The sequence below is a fragment of the Tympanuchus pallidicinctus genome, unplaced genomic scaffold (assembly GCF_026119805.1).
Source record: "Tympanuchus pallidicinctus isolate F22 unplaced genomic scaffold, pur_lepc_1.0 scaffold21, whole genome shotgun sequence".
In the NCBI taxonomy this organism is placed as follows: domain Eukaryota; kingdom Metazoa; phylum Chordata; class Aves; order Galliformes; family Phasianidae; genus Tympanuchus; species Tympanuchus pallidicinctus.
In genome coordinates, this window is record NW_026294733.1 from 12908109 (window position 1) to 12921384 (window position 13276).

Genomic DNA, 13276 nt, shown 5'->3' on the forward strand with positions numbered 1-13276 from the left:
GAATTCTTTAGTTCGTTTAGTACTGTTTGGAAGACTTACTTGAGTTAAGCAAAGTCTTACTACTGTTAGTTGGATTGCCTCTGGTGCCTAAGTTTGTTATCCTCTTTTGTCCTGTGTTTCTGGTACTATTCATGGAGAAGACGACTCTTTCTCCTATGAAGGTACCGCGCTTGAGAAAACTTGAAGCTGTTCTGTGGCTGTGTGGGATTGCAGAGTCCGTGATGAAGTCTTGACAGTTGTGCAGTGTAGGATCTTCTAGAGAGACCTGCTGGAGGACTGCTTGCTGTTACTCTGTGCTGGCTGGCCACAGGCTGCCTTGGGTCTGATGGGCCAGCTGGGCAGGCACAGCTGCTCAAATGCATCCTGAAAGTGCCATGTTCAGCTAACCCCCTTGGATCAGCTCTGAGACGTATGGAATACGCACTGCTTCCATGAAGACGCTTGAAACGTTTGCCTGGGTAGAGATACAGCTTCTGTGAAGGTTAGGATGCTAAAAAAGGCTGTTAATCCTTAACTACAGCAGTGTGAAGAACTGAAACATTAGGAAGTCTTATGGCCAGCTTCGGCTGTGTGTGTGGGGTGATCAGATAAAAACTTCAATCTTTTTTTTTTTTTTTTTTATTTGCCTATCTGTTTTGTTTGCAGGAATCCCATGAGACCATAAAAGCTCAGTCTGTCTTAGTTGATTTCTGAATTGAGGTTTACTGAGTATGGTCATCCATAATGTCACGTCAGAACGATGCATTTACCTTGCCACATGATTGGTTTCAAGAAGTGCTGAACTTCTCTCATCATCTCAGGAAGATGTTGGGAAAACTTATGCTTAAGCAAAAACAAGTCTTTGTATCTAGTTCCATATGAAAGAATGCCTTCCAGCTGAGAAATTTTGCTGTGAGGAAATGAGAATGGTTTCTTGCTGAAGTCTCTTCTGTTTGGAGTTTCTCCCAAATCTAGAGCTTGCAAGAGGGGAACAAATAGTGAATGGAAGATTCTATACCTTAAATACACTTATCTTTTCTAGAGGCTAGGATCTTACTGATGTGTGACTTTTGAGCTATCATGACTTTTAGGTGTGGTTTAAATATTTGTTCACTTGATTTGATCTTAGAAAGACTTTGAAGACAGGAGAGACTTGCATTGAAGGAGAAGAATGTTATCTTTCAGCGAGCTCTGAAAATGCAAGGCATGAAAAGAGGGCAGTTAACAGAGGGAAAAATAATAACGTGCTGCACAACCATCTCTGATGGTAGGCATTCTTGCATATGTGCCGTTGTGCTAGAGAAAGCTGTGAATTCCAAACACTGTAGTTTTTGGTTTAGCCATTTTCAGAGGGTTCTTATCAATTTTGTGACTTGGTAGAGTGCTAGTGAGACTTCAATAACATGAGAAGTTGAGTTAATCTTGCACTTAAGTGATCACGAGTGTGGAGAATCTTCTGGAGAATGCTTTTTAGTTTTCAAAGGATGAGAGGAGCCTAGAAAATCTGATTATTGCATGAGATATTTTAATCACCTGGGTGAATGACACAAGAACAAATAGCTATTAAGTGGACTCAAAAGCAAACAAATTGGAGATCAGATGACTGAGCTTTACAGCATAGTCATCCTAAATGACAGTATAGTAAAACCTGAGCAATTGTTTATATGGTACTATAAACCTGTAAAAGGGAAGTAAATGAATGGGTGTCAGTAGCAGTATCCTGCTGTCCCCTTCTGTTGTGTCTAGCCTAACACACCTGATCTGGTGTCTTGCATAGCTGTTGATTAGCTTTAGCATGTATAAAAAAGTGGTCAGATTCTTGCGCTGTGATGATGGCTGATTTGTGGGCTGATGTTCATGTGAACTTTTTGGTTTGAAAAAAAAAAAAAAAAAAACAGCACAAAGAATGTCAGTTGGGTTGTTGAGCCCTAGCTGGTGATGTGAATAAATGGCTTCTGCAGCTTACACTCTGAAAGTCCTGATGTGATTATATCACGTTTTTTTGGAGCAAAGTGGGAAAGTGTGAAGTGAGCTATCTGTACATACAGCAGCTGGAAGAAGGAGCCCACCAGTCTGTGAGTTTGTGGCTCCTCTGGGATCCCACTGATTGTCACCCATGGAAACAATTCCTTGGGGCAGGAGCTTTGCAGTTGTTTGAGTTCCATTTGTTTTCATAGGGCACAAGACTTAGATATGTGCTATGATGTGTTCCTCTTAGTTTTAGAAATCCTGTGCATGAACGCATCATGGAGACAATAGCCAAGCTGACATTATACTTGTCTGTATCTCATCCTGATTAGATCCGGTTGCTTCTCCTCTTAGGCAGTAAGTAGATCAAAGACAAGTGCAGTTAGCCTACGAGATCAAGGCAGTCAGTCCTTTGCACTAGGGTCACCTGGGTGTATATTTCCACAGCAAGTCTCTCATCCTTTTCCTGCTTGATGCAGAGAGGTTAATTCTGTCCAGATAGCTGGACTACTGGGGTGATTTGTCTGTCCAGTTCAGTTTCAGATATCTAGGTAATTTTTTCTTCACTGGAGTTCTTTTTTCTCAGGTCCTTTGCTGCCAGCAGAGGTGTTCAGTTCCCTTCATGAAAGCCTTCAACGTAGAAGATAATTGTTGTGCTGGTCCTTGAAGCCTTTGCTTGAGGATCATGTCTCTAAATCCTGTGGACTTCTCTCCTTCCACTTCCATTTTGCGCAATGAGGCGGTCCTAGTTATTTGGTTATAATGGTCCTAGATATGCTGTTGGTGCTGGGCTGCGAGTTAGTAATTCCCTTCCTTTCCTTGGGCAGTATGCTGTAAGCAGATGCATGCATGGTGCTGCCAATGCAAACTTCGTCGTGTTGGTATGCTTGTTGCACCTGTTATGGTGTCTTTCATGCTGGCAGAGGAGAGTTTCTTGGCTATTCCAGCAACCTGGAGTGGGAATGCTCTAAGCCAACATTTAGCAGCTCTCTAACAGTGATATGGTGTATAATCAATGAATATTAAGATGCTATAATTACAAAATAAACAAGAGAGTTTGGCAAAGCAGATAATGATAACAAAAAGAGAACAGATAGAAAGCTTACCCCTATCCTGGGCTCACTTACAAAACTCCAGCAGAGCAGATCTCCAGAAGAGATCCTTACCCCCTAGCAGCCAGCTCTTCAGTAGGTCTAGGAGGGCTGCAGCCTGGCTCCACCCCTTCCGGCACACAAGAGAATTGCCTTCACCTGTGCTCCTCTGGCTGACTCAGTGCTCGCCTCAGGTGATCAATCAGAGGTTCAGGCCATGACTCAGCAGTTCCCATACATATGGGTTACGAGACAAAGTGTCTCCTGTGCTGTTACAAGTTGTTTTCAGGGTGCTAAAGTTTGGCAAGTCTTGGTTCTTGGATTGCTGTGAAAATTATTGAATGCTTTCAGACTGGGGAAACGCATCATCTGGAGACAGTGTTTCTAACTTTCTAAGTGTGATTTCAGTATCTATACTGTATTAGTTGCAAACTGGCTTGTGCAAAACATGATGTAAATCAGTCGCGCACATCCCAAATTGCAAATCTTCAGAGATACAGGATGCATTTTTTTTCCCCCGGAGTTCTATATCTAATTTGACTCTGTTTAACAACTAAGGAATTGAGAAGTTACTGATTCATCACTGGTGAAAGTAGCTAATCTATAAACCAGTAACTGTTTTCTTTCTCTACCACATGAAAATGTTTTTTGTACTATACCTCTGCTTTTCCCTTAATACTGTTTTCACATTAGTGCAGGCAAATCTGGGCTCTGCATGTGCTGCAGTAGCAATTGCAGTGGTGTTTAAATGATAAAATGAACTGAGCTTCAGTTCTTCGCTGTGTTCCTGTCTGTGAGGGGCTGTGTGTAATAAAACCTGTGTGGAATAAACTGTGCAGCTGTACAGTGACTTTATATCAGCCATGCAAATGAATGAGATAAATAGCTTATGGTGATTGATACTCTATATTGCCCTTCAGATTTAGTCTAGTAGCCAAGAAAATGTCTGAAACAAATGACTTGTTACCAAAGTTCGCTAAGCCTGTGTTTCTATGCTACCAAAGCACTACAGAGTAGATGTGACATTATTTTTCAAGTATGCATAAAAGATTGGAAGTTTTATTTCATATTTGTATCTGGAGGTGTGCAGTTAAGAATACTAAATTAGTGGGAGTTCAAGCTAATTTATACATATATATTTTTTTTCTTGCTCTTAGAAATAATGCATTGGAAGCAAGTCCAATTCATTTTCAGTGGAGTTGCATGTGCGAAGTAGAAGACTCTTCATGTGTAGATAACCTAAAGCCAAGGCTGTGGAATAATGCCTGCTTTCCAAACTTGTGCGGGGGTTTGACCCCTGGGCTTGTGTTTAGTCCCCTTAGAGATTTTAATTTGTGTTTTATTCTTCAAAGGTATGAGTTGAGAGTTTTCAGTGGGTGTTTAAACTGCCAGTTGAAAATAGTTTTATTGCTACCTTATTACAATTAAAAATGTTCAGGTAGTAGACAAGTGTTAACTGCTAGTGTTACATAGCTAATTTTCTGGCATGTTTGCAAATGATTTTTAACTAATAGTGCATGTGGCTGAAATCTAAAATAGTGTCTTTGCATTTTTTTTGTGTGACTTTCATACTAACCTCACTGAACGAACGTGCACTGAAGGAATTGGTAAATTGTCCACTGCCGATGGTAAAGCCTTCGCAGATCCTGAGGTTCTCCGAAGACTGACATCCTCTGTCAGCTGTGCACTGGATGAAGCTGCTGCTGCATTGACGCGGATGAGGGCGGAGAACAATCACAATGCAGGGCAGGTGGACAAGTATGTATTGATCTCTCCTTGGTTTCTGAATGCTAGAATGTAAGTTGATATTTCTCATTTCAAACTCAGTTTTTAGCTAGTCCTCAGTAACATATGTGCTGTACTAGCAGATAAACTGAAGGTTTAACTACTGCCATATCAGGTTTTTAACTTTAGAAGTGCAAGTCAAGTGTTGATTAGAGGACATGCTGCTCTTCCTGTGTGCTAGGTGGTCAAATTCTTTATTTTGAAAAATTGGTTAAGCTTATCCATGTAGAAGAGCTGGAGATAGTTCTCTGCTTACTGCTTTATGTTTCGCTGGAAACTAAGAAATCTAGTTCGTAATATTATCTTCCAGCTTTTAGTACAAACACTTAATAGGTAGCAGTTTCCCCAGGAATCTTGCTTAAGGAACTTGGGGGAAAAAAGAAGTGCTATATATCTGCTAACTCTTCAGAGGCAGTAATTAATGAGGACAAATTCAATTCCCATGACTGTAGAAATGAGAATTAGTCCTAGGTATCTGAAAGCTTTCTTCTCCATTGTTAATTTCAAAGCACTGTTAGGGGTCCTGGAATATTTTCTACTCTGACAAATGAATAGAGGTTGTTCCTAAACTGTTAAGGTAATGTGATTGCGTGTACGGCTGATCTTGAAATCTCATCAGAAATTCAAAGTATTTCTTATGTAGATCTCGTTTTCAATTATTTCTGTAAAAATACTGAAAATAGAAGTGAAGCAAATAGAAGTGATCCAGGTACTGGGTATTCTCTGCAGGTCAGATCTCAGCTTAACTATCAGCTACTAGCACAGTGTAGCTCATTTTTGAGTGTCTTGCAAATGAATTCCTTCTCATGTTTTCAAATAAGGCTTTAATTATTCGTTTAACTATTTGTCTCTGAAAAATTGAAACTAATGTGCTTTCCTGATGAAGCCTTGTGGTCAAATGGATATATTCTTCATTGCAAGTAAGCTTCTTGGATGATTGTCTCTTTTACAGAAGAAAAGTAGAAATTTAAGGTATTTAATGCATTTGAGTATGTTAGTATTTAGCTTTTTTTTTTTTTTTTTTTTTTTTTTTAAATTAAATGAGGTCCCCTCCTTTTTACACAAATTATACCAGGATGGACTGCATTGCATGCAGTCCACTACTGTTTATAATGGAAGGCTCTTCCTTCCTTCCCTTCTCCAGCCAGTACACTAGTGGTTCAGGGACAGTGATTTCTCCCATGTATTTTCTAAATTGAGTTTCTATCATATGGGTAAGTGTAACTGAGTTGGTGCTGAGTATGACTTGCTCTTGTTTAAACTTAAGTGTTTAGCAGTGCTTTAACTGTTCTCTTAGAATTAGACTTTTTTTGGTACAGAAAAAGATTTCAAGGAAAGATGACTAAGGAAAGATGAAGCTCACTCACCTTTTCTAGATCTGCTTAGTGTATTTTTGTAAGGAAAATAGCTCTTCTGTTGAAGGCTAAATTTAAAGATGTTTAAAGTAGTGGTAATATACTTCCTGAGCTTTTACATGTCAGGAACATCTGAAAACTTGTATTAAATGCTCTAAGGGTTGTATGAAAAGAAACAGGATAAGCATGTAAGACTCTTTTCTTCCTCTAAGATGTCATTAGGTAAGGTAAGGATTTTTCTTTGTTTGAAAATTATTTGGAGAGAAAAAATGAATTTGTTTCCTTGAAAGAAAAAGCTTGGGCTAGTGCTGGAAGGAGATAATCCTACTACAGAAGAGACAGCGGTAAGAAAGTTTGGCATATTGCAGTATTGAGCATTAGTGGTTACTGTGGACTATTCACTTTTTGGCTTTCTATCTAGTAGAAATTTACCTCTGTACCTGTGGTTTGCCACAGTCATAGCCTGTGTCTATCTGGCATTCCACCGAAGAGTGAATAAAACATCAGTGAGTGTTTACCTCTGTATTTTGCACACACTGCGCGATACCCAGTTTTGAGCATTCTTCTCTGTATGTAGCTTATATGAAGCTTGAATGAGTTAGCAAATGTGAACATGAGGAAGGTCTTTATTTCCATTTCACCAGTGAAAATAATGTATGTGTGAGCTTTTTTCTTAAAAAGCATCTGCAAGCTATAGTTTCTGAGATGATGTCTCGAGCTTTTAGGACTTCTTCTGTGCATAAGAAAACTACCCCTTATTGCAGCTCTTTTTCGTGCTTATTCTGTGGTAAATGATTTTTCAGTCGCAGTTTGGCAGAAGCATGCTCGGATGGGGATGTAAATGCTGTTCGGAAGCTGCTGGATGAAGGAAGAAGTGTAAATGAACATACTGAAGAAGGAGAGAGTCTCCTTTGCTTGGCCTGTTCAGCAGGATATTACGAATTGGCACAAGTAAGTAACAAATACAGTCACAACTAAACCTTTGTGAAACATTGTTAAAGGGCTTTCTTCGATACCTGAATGCCTTAACTATCACAATTGAAACAGTTTTTATAATCCAAAAAACTCTTTTTGGATTAGTTATTAGTAGTTAATACCGCTTAATGTGAGCACACAGATACTGGTTGTCTTTTTAATGTAAAATGCCATCAGCATTGAATTAGTTTGGGTTAATATCTGGCTTTTATATATGTGTATTCAGGAGCAGAATTTGTCCTTTTGGCTTAAGTGATGATTCTCAGAAAGCGACCGGCTTCATGTTTATGGTGCTGACAGCTGTATGGGGGAGAACTGTTTACCTGTAAGCTTGACCTAGTGTGGGCTGTAGTCATTAATGCAAACTTGTAGTATATCTGCTGTCATTTTGGCTAGTGAATTGCTCTGTGACATTTGAAAAATGTCAGTACTGTACTGAACTTAGTGTTGATTTTAACAGATATGAATAAATGTAGAAAAATAGTGTTACCTTAAGCTGAGCATAGTGCAGGTGGGTAATTACTTGTGGTCCTGAGGAGTACTATTGTGTTTTACTGCTGTGGGTATTTTAATGTAAGGGTATGTCATGACTGACTGGGGAATCAGTGTCAAGCTCCACTGAACTAGAATCAAAATGTCAGTGCAAGAATTTGTTCATTCTAATAGTGAACTTTTTTTCTTTAGGTGCTACTAGCAATGCATGCAAATGTTGAAGATCGAGGGAATAAAGGAGACATAACTCCCTTAATGGCAGCTGCCAGCGGAGGCTACGTAGATATTGTTAAACTTCTCCTTGTTCATTGTGCAGATGTCAATGCTCAGTCTTCAACAGGTAACAGAAACTGAAAAAATGAACAGAACTAGAGCATAAGCCAAGTGATTCTGTTCTGAACATGAGTTTTTTTTGCTGGTATTTTAACTTAAAGTATGCACAACAGGAATGACTAAGAATAGGCTAGATACCTGCTGGACGTGGTTAATAATGGCCAGATGAGACTCTAATGGTGGCTTTCAGCATTAACTGGAATGGAAAGCACTGTTCCCTAGATGTCTACTGTGGTATTAAATGACCAGAAAGATGCGTTGAGTTCAGTTTTTCTCATTTGTACAGTCCACATTTGTCTTCTTAGTGGATATACCTGATCAAGACCAGTTATTTTGGTCTCTTGCATTTTACCAAAGTAGAACAGTTCTTTAAGCATTGAGTGTTGTCCACACTGCTGATGCTTGACCACAACCTGACTAACCTTGCTGAGAGTATTAACCTGCAATTTAATTTTTCTAAAATGGAATTAATTTTTTTTAAATAGGTAACATTCTTTTTTTTTTTTATATCTAGTTGTATTAAGTGGAACTTGTCTTAGAATTGAGAGTAAAACTTAAAATGTGAGCCAACATTTTCAGAATCAGAGTTTTAAATTATAATAGTTTATTCTTATCCACCCAATAGAAGCTTTTTAAAGGACTGCTGGGTGCCATCTTAAAACAAACAAATGAACAACCCAAAACAACCAACACAAAAACAGAGCAAAACCCCAGCAAAACAAACAAACAAACAAAAAAAACTCACACAGAAGATGATCAATGATTAATTTTCTCTTTTTATGTGTCAAAGTAGGAAACTTGACAATAAAAGAAAAAAATGCTTGAGTATTACGTGTTAAAACTCTCATAATTGTGTTGAAGATATTGGCTGAAGTAACTTTACTGTGACATAAGAGACTGCCCCTGGTGGTGTACTTGTTTTTTCAGGGTTTTTAAAACTAACTTCATGTTGTGTATTAGGAGTGGGAAACAAAGAGGACTTACGTGTAACTTCTTCTTCTCTGCAGGGAACACAGCGCTCACTTATGCTTGTGCTGGGGGCTTTGTTGACATAGTGAAGGTGCTATTGAAAGCAGGTGCTAATATAGAAGACCATAATGAGAATGGGCATACCCCCTTAATGGAAGCAGCCAGTGCAGGTCATGTTGAGGTTGCAAGAGTATTGCTGGAATATGGTGCAGGAATCAATACTCATTCCAACGAGTTCAAAGAAAGTGCACTTACACTTGCATGCTACAAAGGTATTGTCTTGTATGTTGTTTTGTATTTTTGTTGACGAAATTTATTTCTGGGTTTTACCTAGCTGAAACTTCCAACCAAACTTTTGATTTTCTTAACTGTTTAAAATTGATGTCAGGAGATATTCTTCCTTGGTGTAGTGGTCTGCTTGTATTCGGATGTGGTGGACATATGCGGCATGCTGGAGCTGAAATCTTGTGAATGGCTACGTCCAAACTTGTGCTTTGACGCAGCACCACTTTCTTTCCCTCCACTACTGCATTCACCATTTCATTCAGATTCTCCTCACCAACTACCTGCAAGTTTCGAAAAGATCTCTATTAGTTGTTAGGAAATTGTTGTTAGATTGGATGTTCTGTAATAACTGGTGGGAGTAAAACGCTAGTATGATTACCGAATACTCTTTCTGCAGTGTAATTTTGGAGGATGTTTTTCAATTGTGTATTATGACCTCTTGTGGACTTAGTTTCTTTTGCAGTTCAAAGTTTTTACATAAAATAACTTAGTGCCACAGTAATCAAATGAACCACCAACCAAATTATTTTCTTTCAAAGGAAAGTAAACTAAAAACCGTAACGTTTTCCTTAATTGTTTTCCCGTAATAGAAGCTGTAAGCATGCGGATTATTGTCAAAGTAATTTACATTTTGCCTCTGCAGTTAGAATTGGAGGATACAAGTTATTTGTAATTCATCAGAAGGCTCGGATCTGATTCCATTATGGATATCCTGCAGCATGTACTAGTAGTTCATTATGAGAATTTTCAGTAGTAGCATTTTTGGACATGTTTGAAGGAATTTTCCTGTTTCTTTCATTGTAAACATAATAGGAGTGATGTAATGCAATATCTTCCTTGACTGGGGATTTCCTGTATCATCTTTGGCAAGACAATTAAGTTGCATTGTTTTCCTATGAATTTGTGTAAAGCAAAATCTGGTTTTGAAGGATAAGATAAAATGTATAATTTGTAAGGGACACATTCTATGACAACAAAAGCCATAATAGATTTGAGTTAAAAACAGGTTTTGCTGAAGTTCAGTAGAGGTTTTTTTAAAGTAGTGTCACATATATGCACATACTGTGTTCCTCAAATTCTCAGAAATATTCCCAAGAGCTATGAATAAAAAGCTTGAAGCTCAGATCTATATGGACATATTTTTGAAGATAGATAGCTCCCCTCTCAAAACTTGTGCTGCTTTGGAACACTCAAATGATACATCTGTGTTCTGTTGAATAAGGAACTACACAGTCTTTTGTAACTTGAAGTCACAAGGAAATGTTTCTATTGTATAAATTAGAGGTCTATTTTAATTTCGTAGTTAATGTCATTGAAAAAGACATTGAAAAAGTCTTACGGCTGACCATTCTCCGTTACTCATCAGAAGACTTAGAGTGGGCTTATGACTTGTAACTTCTAATAGTAAGCTATGAGAATCTAAATTATTTTATTAACGCATTGTCTGTAGTACTAAAGGCTTTTGCAGTTAAACGTTTACTGACTTTTATCTGTTTCATTTGAAGGCCATTTAGATATGGTTCGTTTTTTGCTTGAAGCCGGAGCTGATCAAGAACATAAAACAGATGAGATGCACACAGCGTTAATGGAGGCCTGCATGGTAAATAGCCTTTATCTGTACTGCTGCTTCTTCAGTGAGAGAGAAATAGAGGAGATAAAATAAATGTAATGAGCTTTTCATAACAATCCAGTTTGGGTCTGCAAGTGAGTGTTTCAGTTCCTGCTGTAACTATGGAGTCATAGAAACATGGGGAGTTGAAGGGACCACTGGAGATCATGTCCAGACCATCCAGGTTCCCTAGAGAAGGTTCCACAGGGAAGCACCCGGTCAGTTCCTGAATATCTCCAGAGAAGAAGTTTTGACCGCGTTTCTGGGCAGCCCATCCCAGGGCTCTGTCACCCTCAAAAGCTGCTTATGTGAAGTGTAGGGATAAGTAGTTTGCAATGCCATTGGGTATTAGGTTGAGACCAAGTCACTGTGTCTTTTGCAGTGTAAAAGAGCTAGTTTCCTGTCTTTGTGTTTATAAATTAGACCTCAGAGATCATCGTGGTGTATGCCTTCCAGAAGTGCATTGAACTGAATGACTAATGCATTGCACTTACCGTTTCACCAGTACAGGGAACAAGTGTGTTGCATGTAGGCAGTTTGTTCTAGGCTTTTGGAACTGGTGCTGTGAGTTTTCCTTTGCAAATTAAAGAAAATAGGAGAAAATCAGTTCTTAGTTCCTTGTTTTTGTAGATAGCATAGAGAATGGAGGAAAAAAGTTTTCTTTCAGTGGACTACAACCTTTAGAGGAAAGTGCAGCATTCCAGTAGTCTTCAGCTGATCCTACTGCTCTCAGTTCTACTGCAGCTGTGAAATGATGCCAGTGACCAAGGTCAGCTTGTAATGTCTTGTGTTGTAGCCTTCTGCTGATAATGCACTGGGTGTATGGTGTCACCTAAAGGAGACTGCAGCATTTAGACATGATCACTTCTTTGCTTTCATTGTGATAGTCTAAGCTGTGGGTTGACTTGAAGGCTCTGAATAGTCTCCCTTGCAAGATAAGCTATGTGGATGGCCTACATATTGTAATTTTTGAGTGTTTCAGACCAGTTTGCATTACAGTATGTGTATTTAACCTTTAAAAGCAATCGAGAGTGAACTGACCCTTTGAAGTCCTGATTCCAAGTCTTAGTGATGAAATTTTTTCCTTATTGTAGTCTTATAGCTATATTTGTAGAGAAGGGAACCATTCTGGCAAATTGCTGTGATTTATGCCAGTCTCCTCAGTTTTTTAAGCGGTGGGTTCAGGAAACTGAAGTGTCTGGTTTTTGTTTAGCAGTTATATTGTAAGTGCCTCCGAGTTATGGTACTATGTTCTTATAAAGTTGGCATGCTACACCTAAGGTAATATCTTTAGTTAGAAGGGTTTCTTGCTGGCTTTTGGGCAGCTTCTCCAAGAACAACAGCCTATCCTTAGTTGACAGACTTGGTTGCTGTTAATCTCACATTATGTACTACCTGCTTCATGGTTGACTTAATAAAGGCAGGCACTGTCAGGAGTTGTTCTGTTTGATATTCATCTTTCCCCCTTTTGTTTTACTGTCTTAGTGGTTTGAGTTACTGACTGGCAATTCTGATGAGATCAAAATGGGGAAGTAGTAGTTCACCTGAGGTTACTCTTTTTAATGGATAAGTTCCTTAGTTTTGAGAATTGGGAGTAGTTGTGAGTAAGAATTCCACTTCACAGTTCTGCCAAGGTGTTTAACTTTGGGCAGCGATATATTCTAAAATCTTTTTTGCCCTTTAATGTAGTCCAACTTTTCTTCCAAGAGAATGATATGTATACATATACTTTTTACCACTGAAATTGGCCCTTTTTTTAATTTTCATTGGAAGTATTTTCTTCTGTAGGAAGACCTGTCAGCAGGTGTTGGGGGTTAGTTTGAAGAAATAATCCTGGTTTGAGGCCAAATTCCAGGAGAACCACTGTGTCAGGACACAGAGATGTGTAAGCATTGTGAAATCATCAGATCTGTCTGACAATTTTTTTTTCCTTCCAGAAGAATCTCATTTCTTTGGATGGTAAATAGAGTGATCAAGGTGATGCACCTACTACCTATGCATCTGCAAGGCAGCAAGTATCTCTGAGATACACAAACAGCATGCCTCAATTCAAATTTCTCACTTTGAAGTTCCATTTTTTTGTCCTTAAGTTATTATGTTATTTGTTTATGCTCAGGAAAGATCTAGTCTGAAATGTTCCTAGGTTCTATTCAGAGGACTCCTGTATCTCACTGAGCACTGTTTTCATTACTTGGGTCTTTTATCAGCATAGTTCATAATGAGTTTCAGTTCACCAATTTCTTTACTCAGTGTTCCAAAAGTTTGGATCCCATTTCAATAAATAATGTGAGAGGAAAAAGCCGTAAGGATGTTTCTTGTTTCCGGATGCCAAAACTTATTTGCATTTGCCAATTCTCAAAGGTATTGTGGCTTTTTACAAACCACACCTTTAAAACATAAATTTTTGGTGTTTAGGCTCTTCCAAGGAACTTGAG

General features: G+C 38.6%; 1 protein-coding gene and 1 long non-coding RNA gene across 5 annotated transcripts in view; one reads left to right on the top strand and one right to left on the bottom strand.

Moving 5' to 3' along the window:
• Positions 1-13276, top strand: part of ANKHD1 (ankyrin repeat and KH domain containing 1) — a 99160-nt gene that overhangs the window by 28839 nt on the left and 57045 nt on the right. For all 4 annotated transcript variants that reach the window (XM_052684482.1, XM_052684479.1, XM_052684480.1 and 1 more), the window contains exons 3-7: positions 4640-4796; positions 6982-7129; positions 7838-7985; positions 8986-9219; positions 10738-10832. In XM_052684482.1, the coding sequence (XP_052540442.1) occupies positions 4640-4796; positions 6982-7129; positions 7838-7985; positions 8986-9219; positions 10738-10832 (782 nt within the window). The remainder of the gene's footprint in view (positions 1-4639; positions 4797-6981; positions 7130-7837; positions 7986-8985; positions 9220-10737; positions 10833-13276) is intronic.
• Positions 1655-3095, bottom strand: LOC128081388 (uncharacterized). The gene is made up of 2 exons (XR_008207169.1): positions 3054-3095; positions 1655-2898 (listed from the first exon to the last, which is right to left on the bottom strand). It is a non-coding gene; the product is annotated as an uncharacterized LOC128081388 (long non-coding RNA).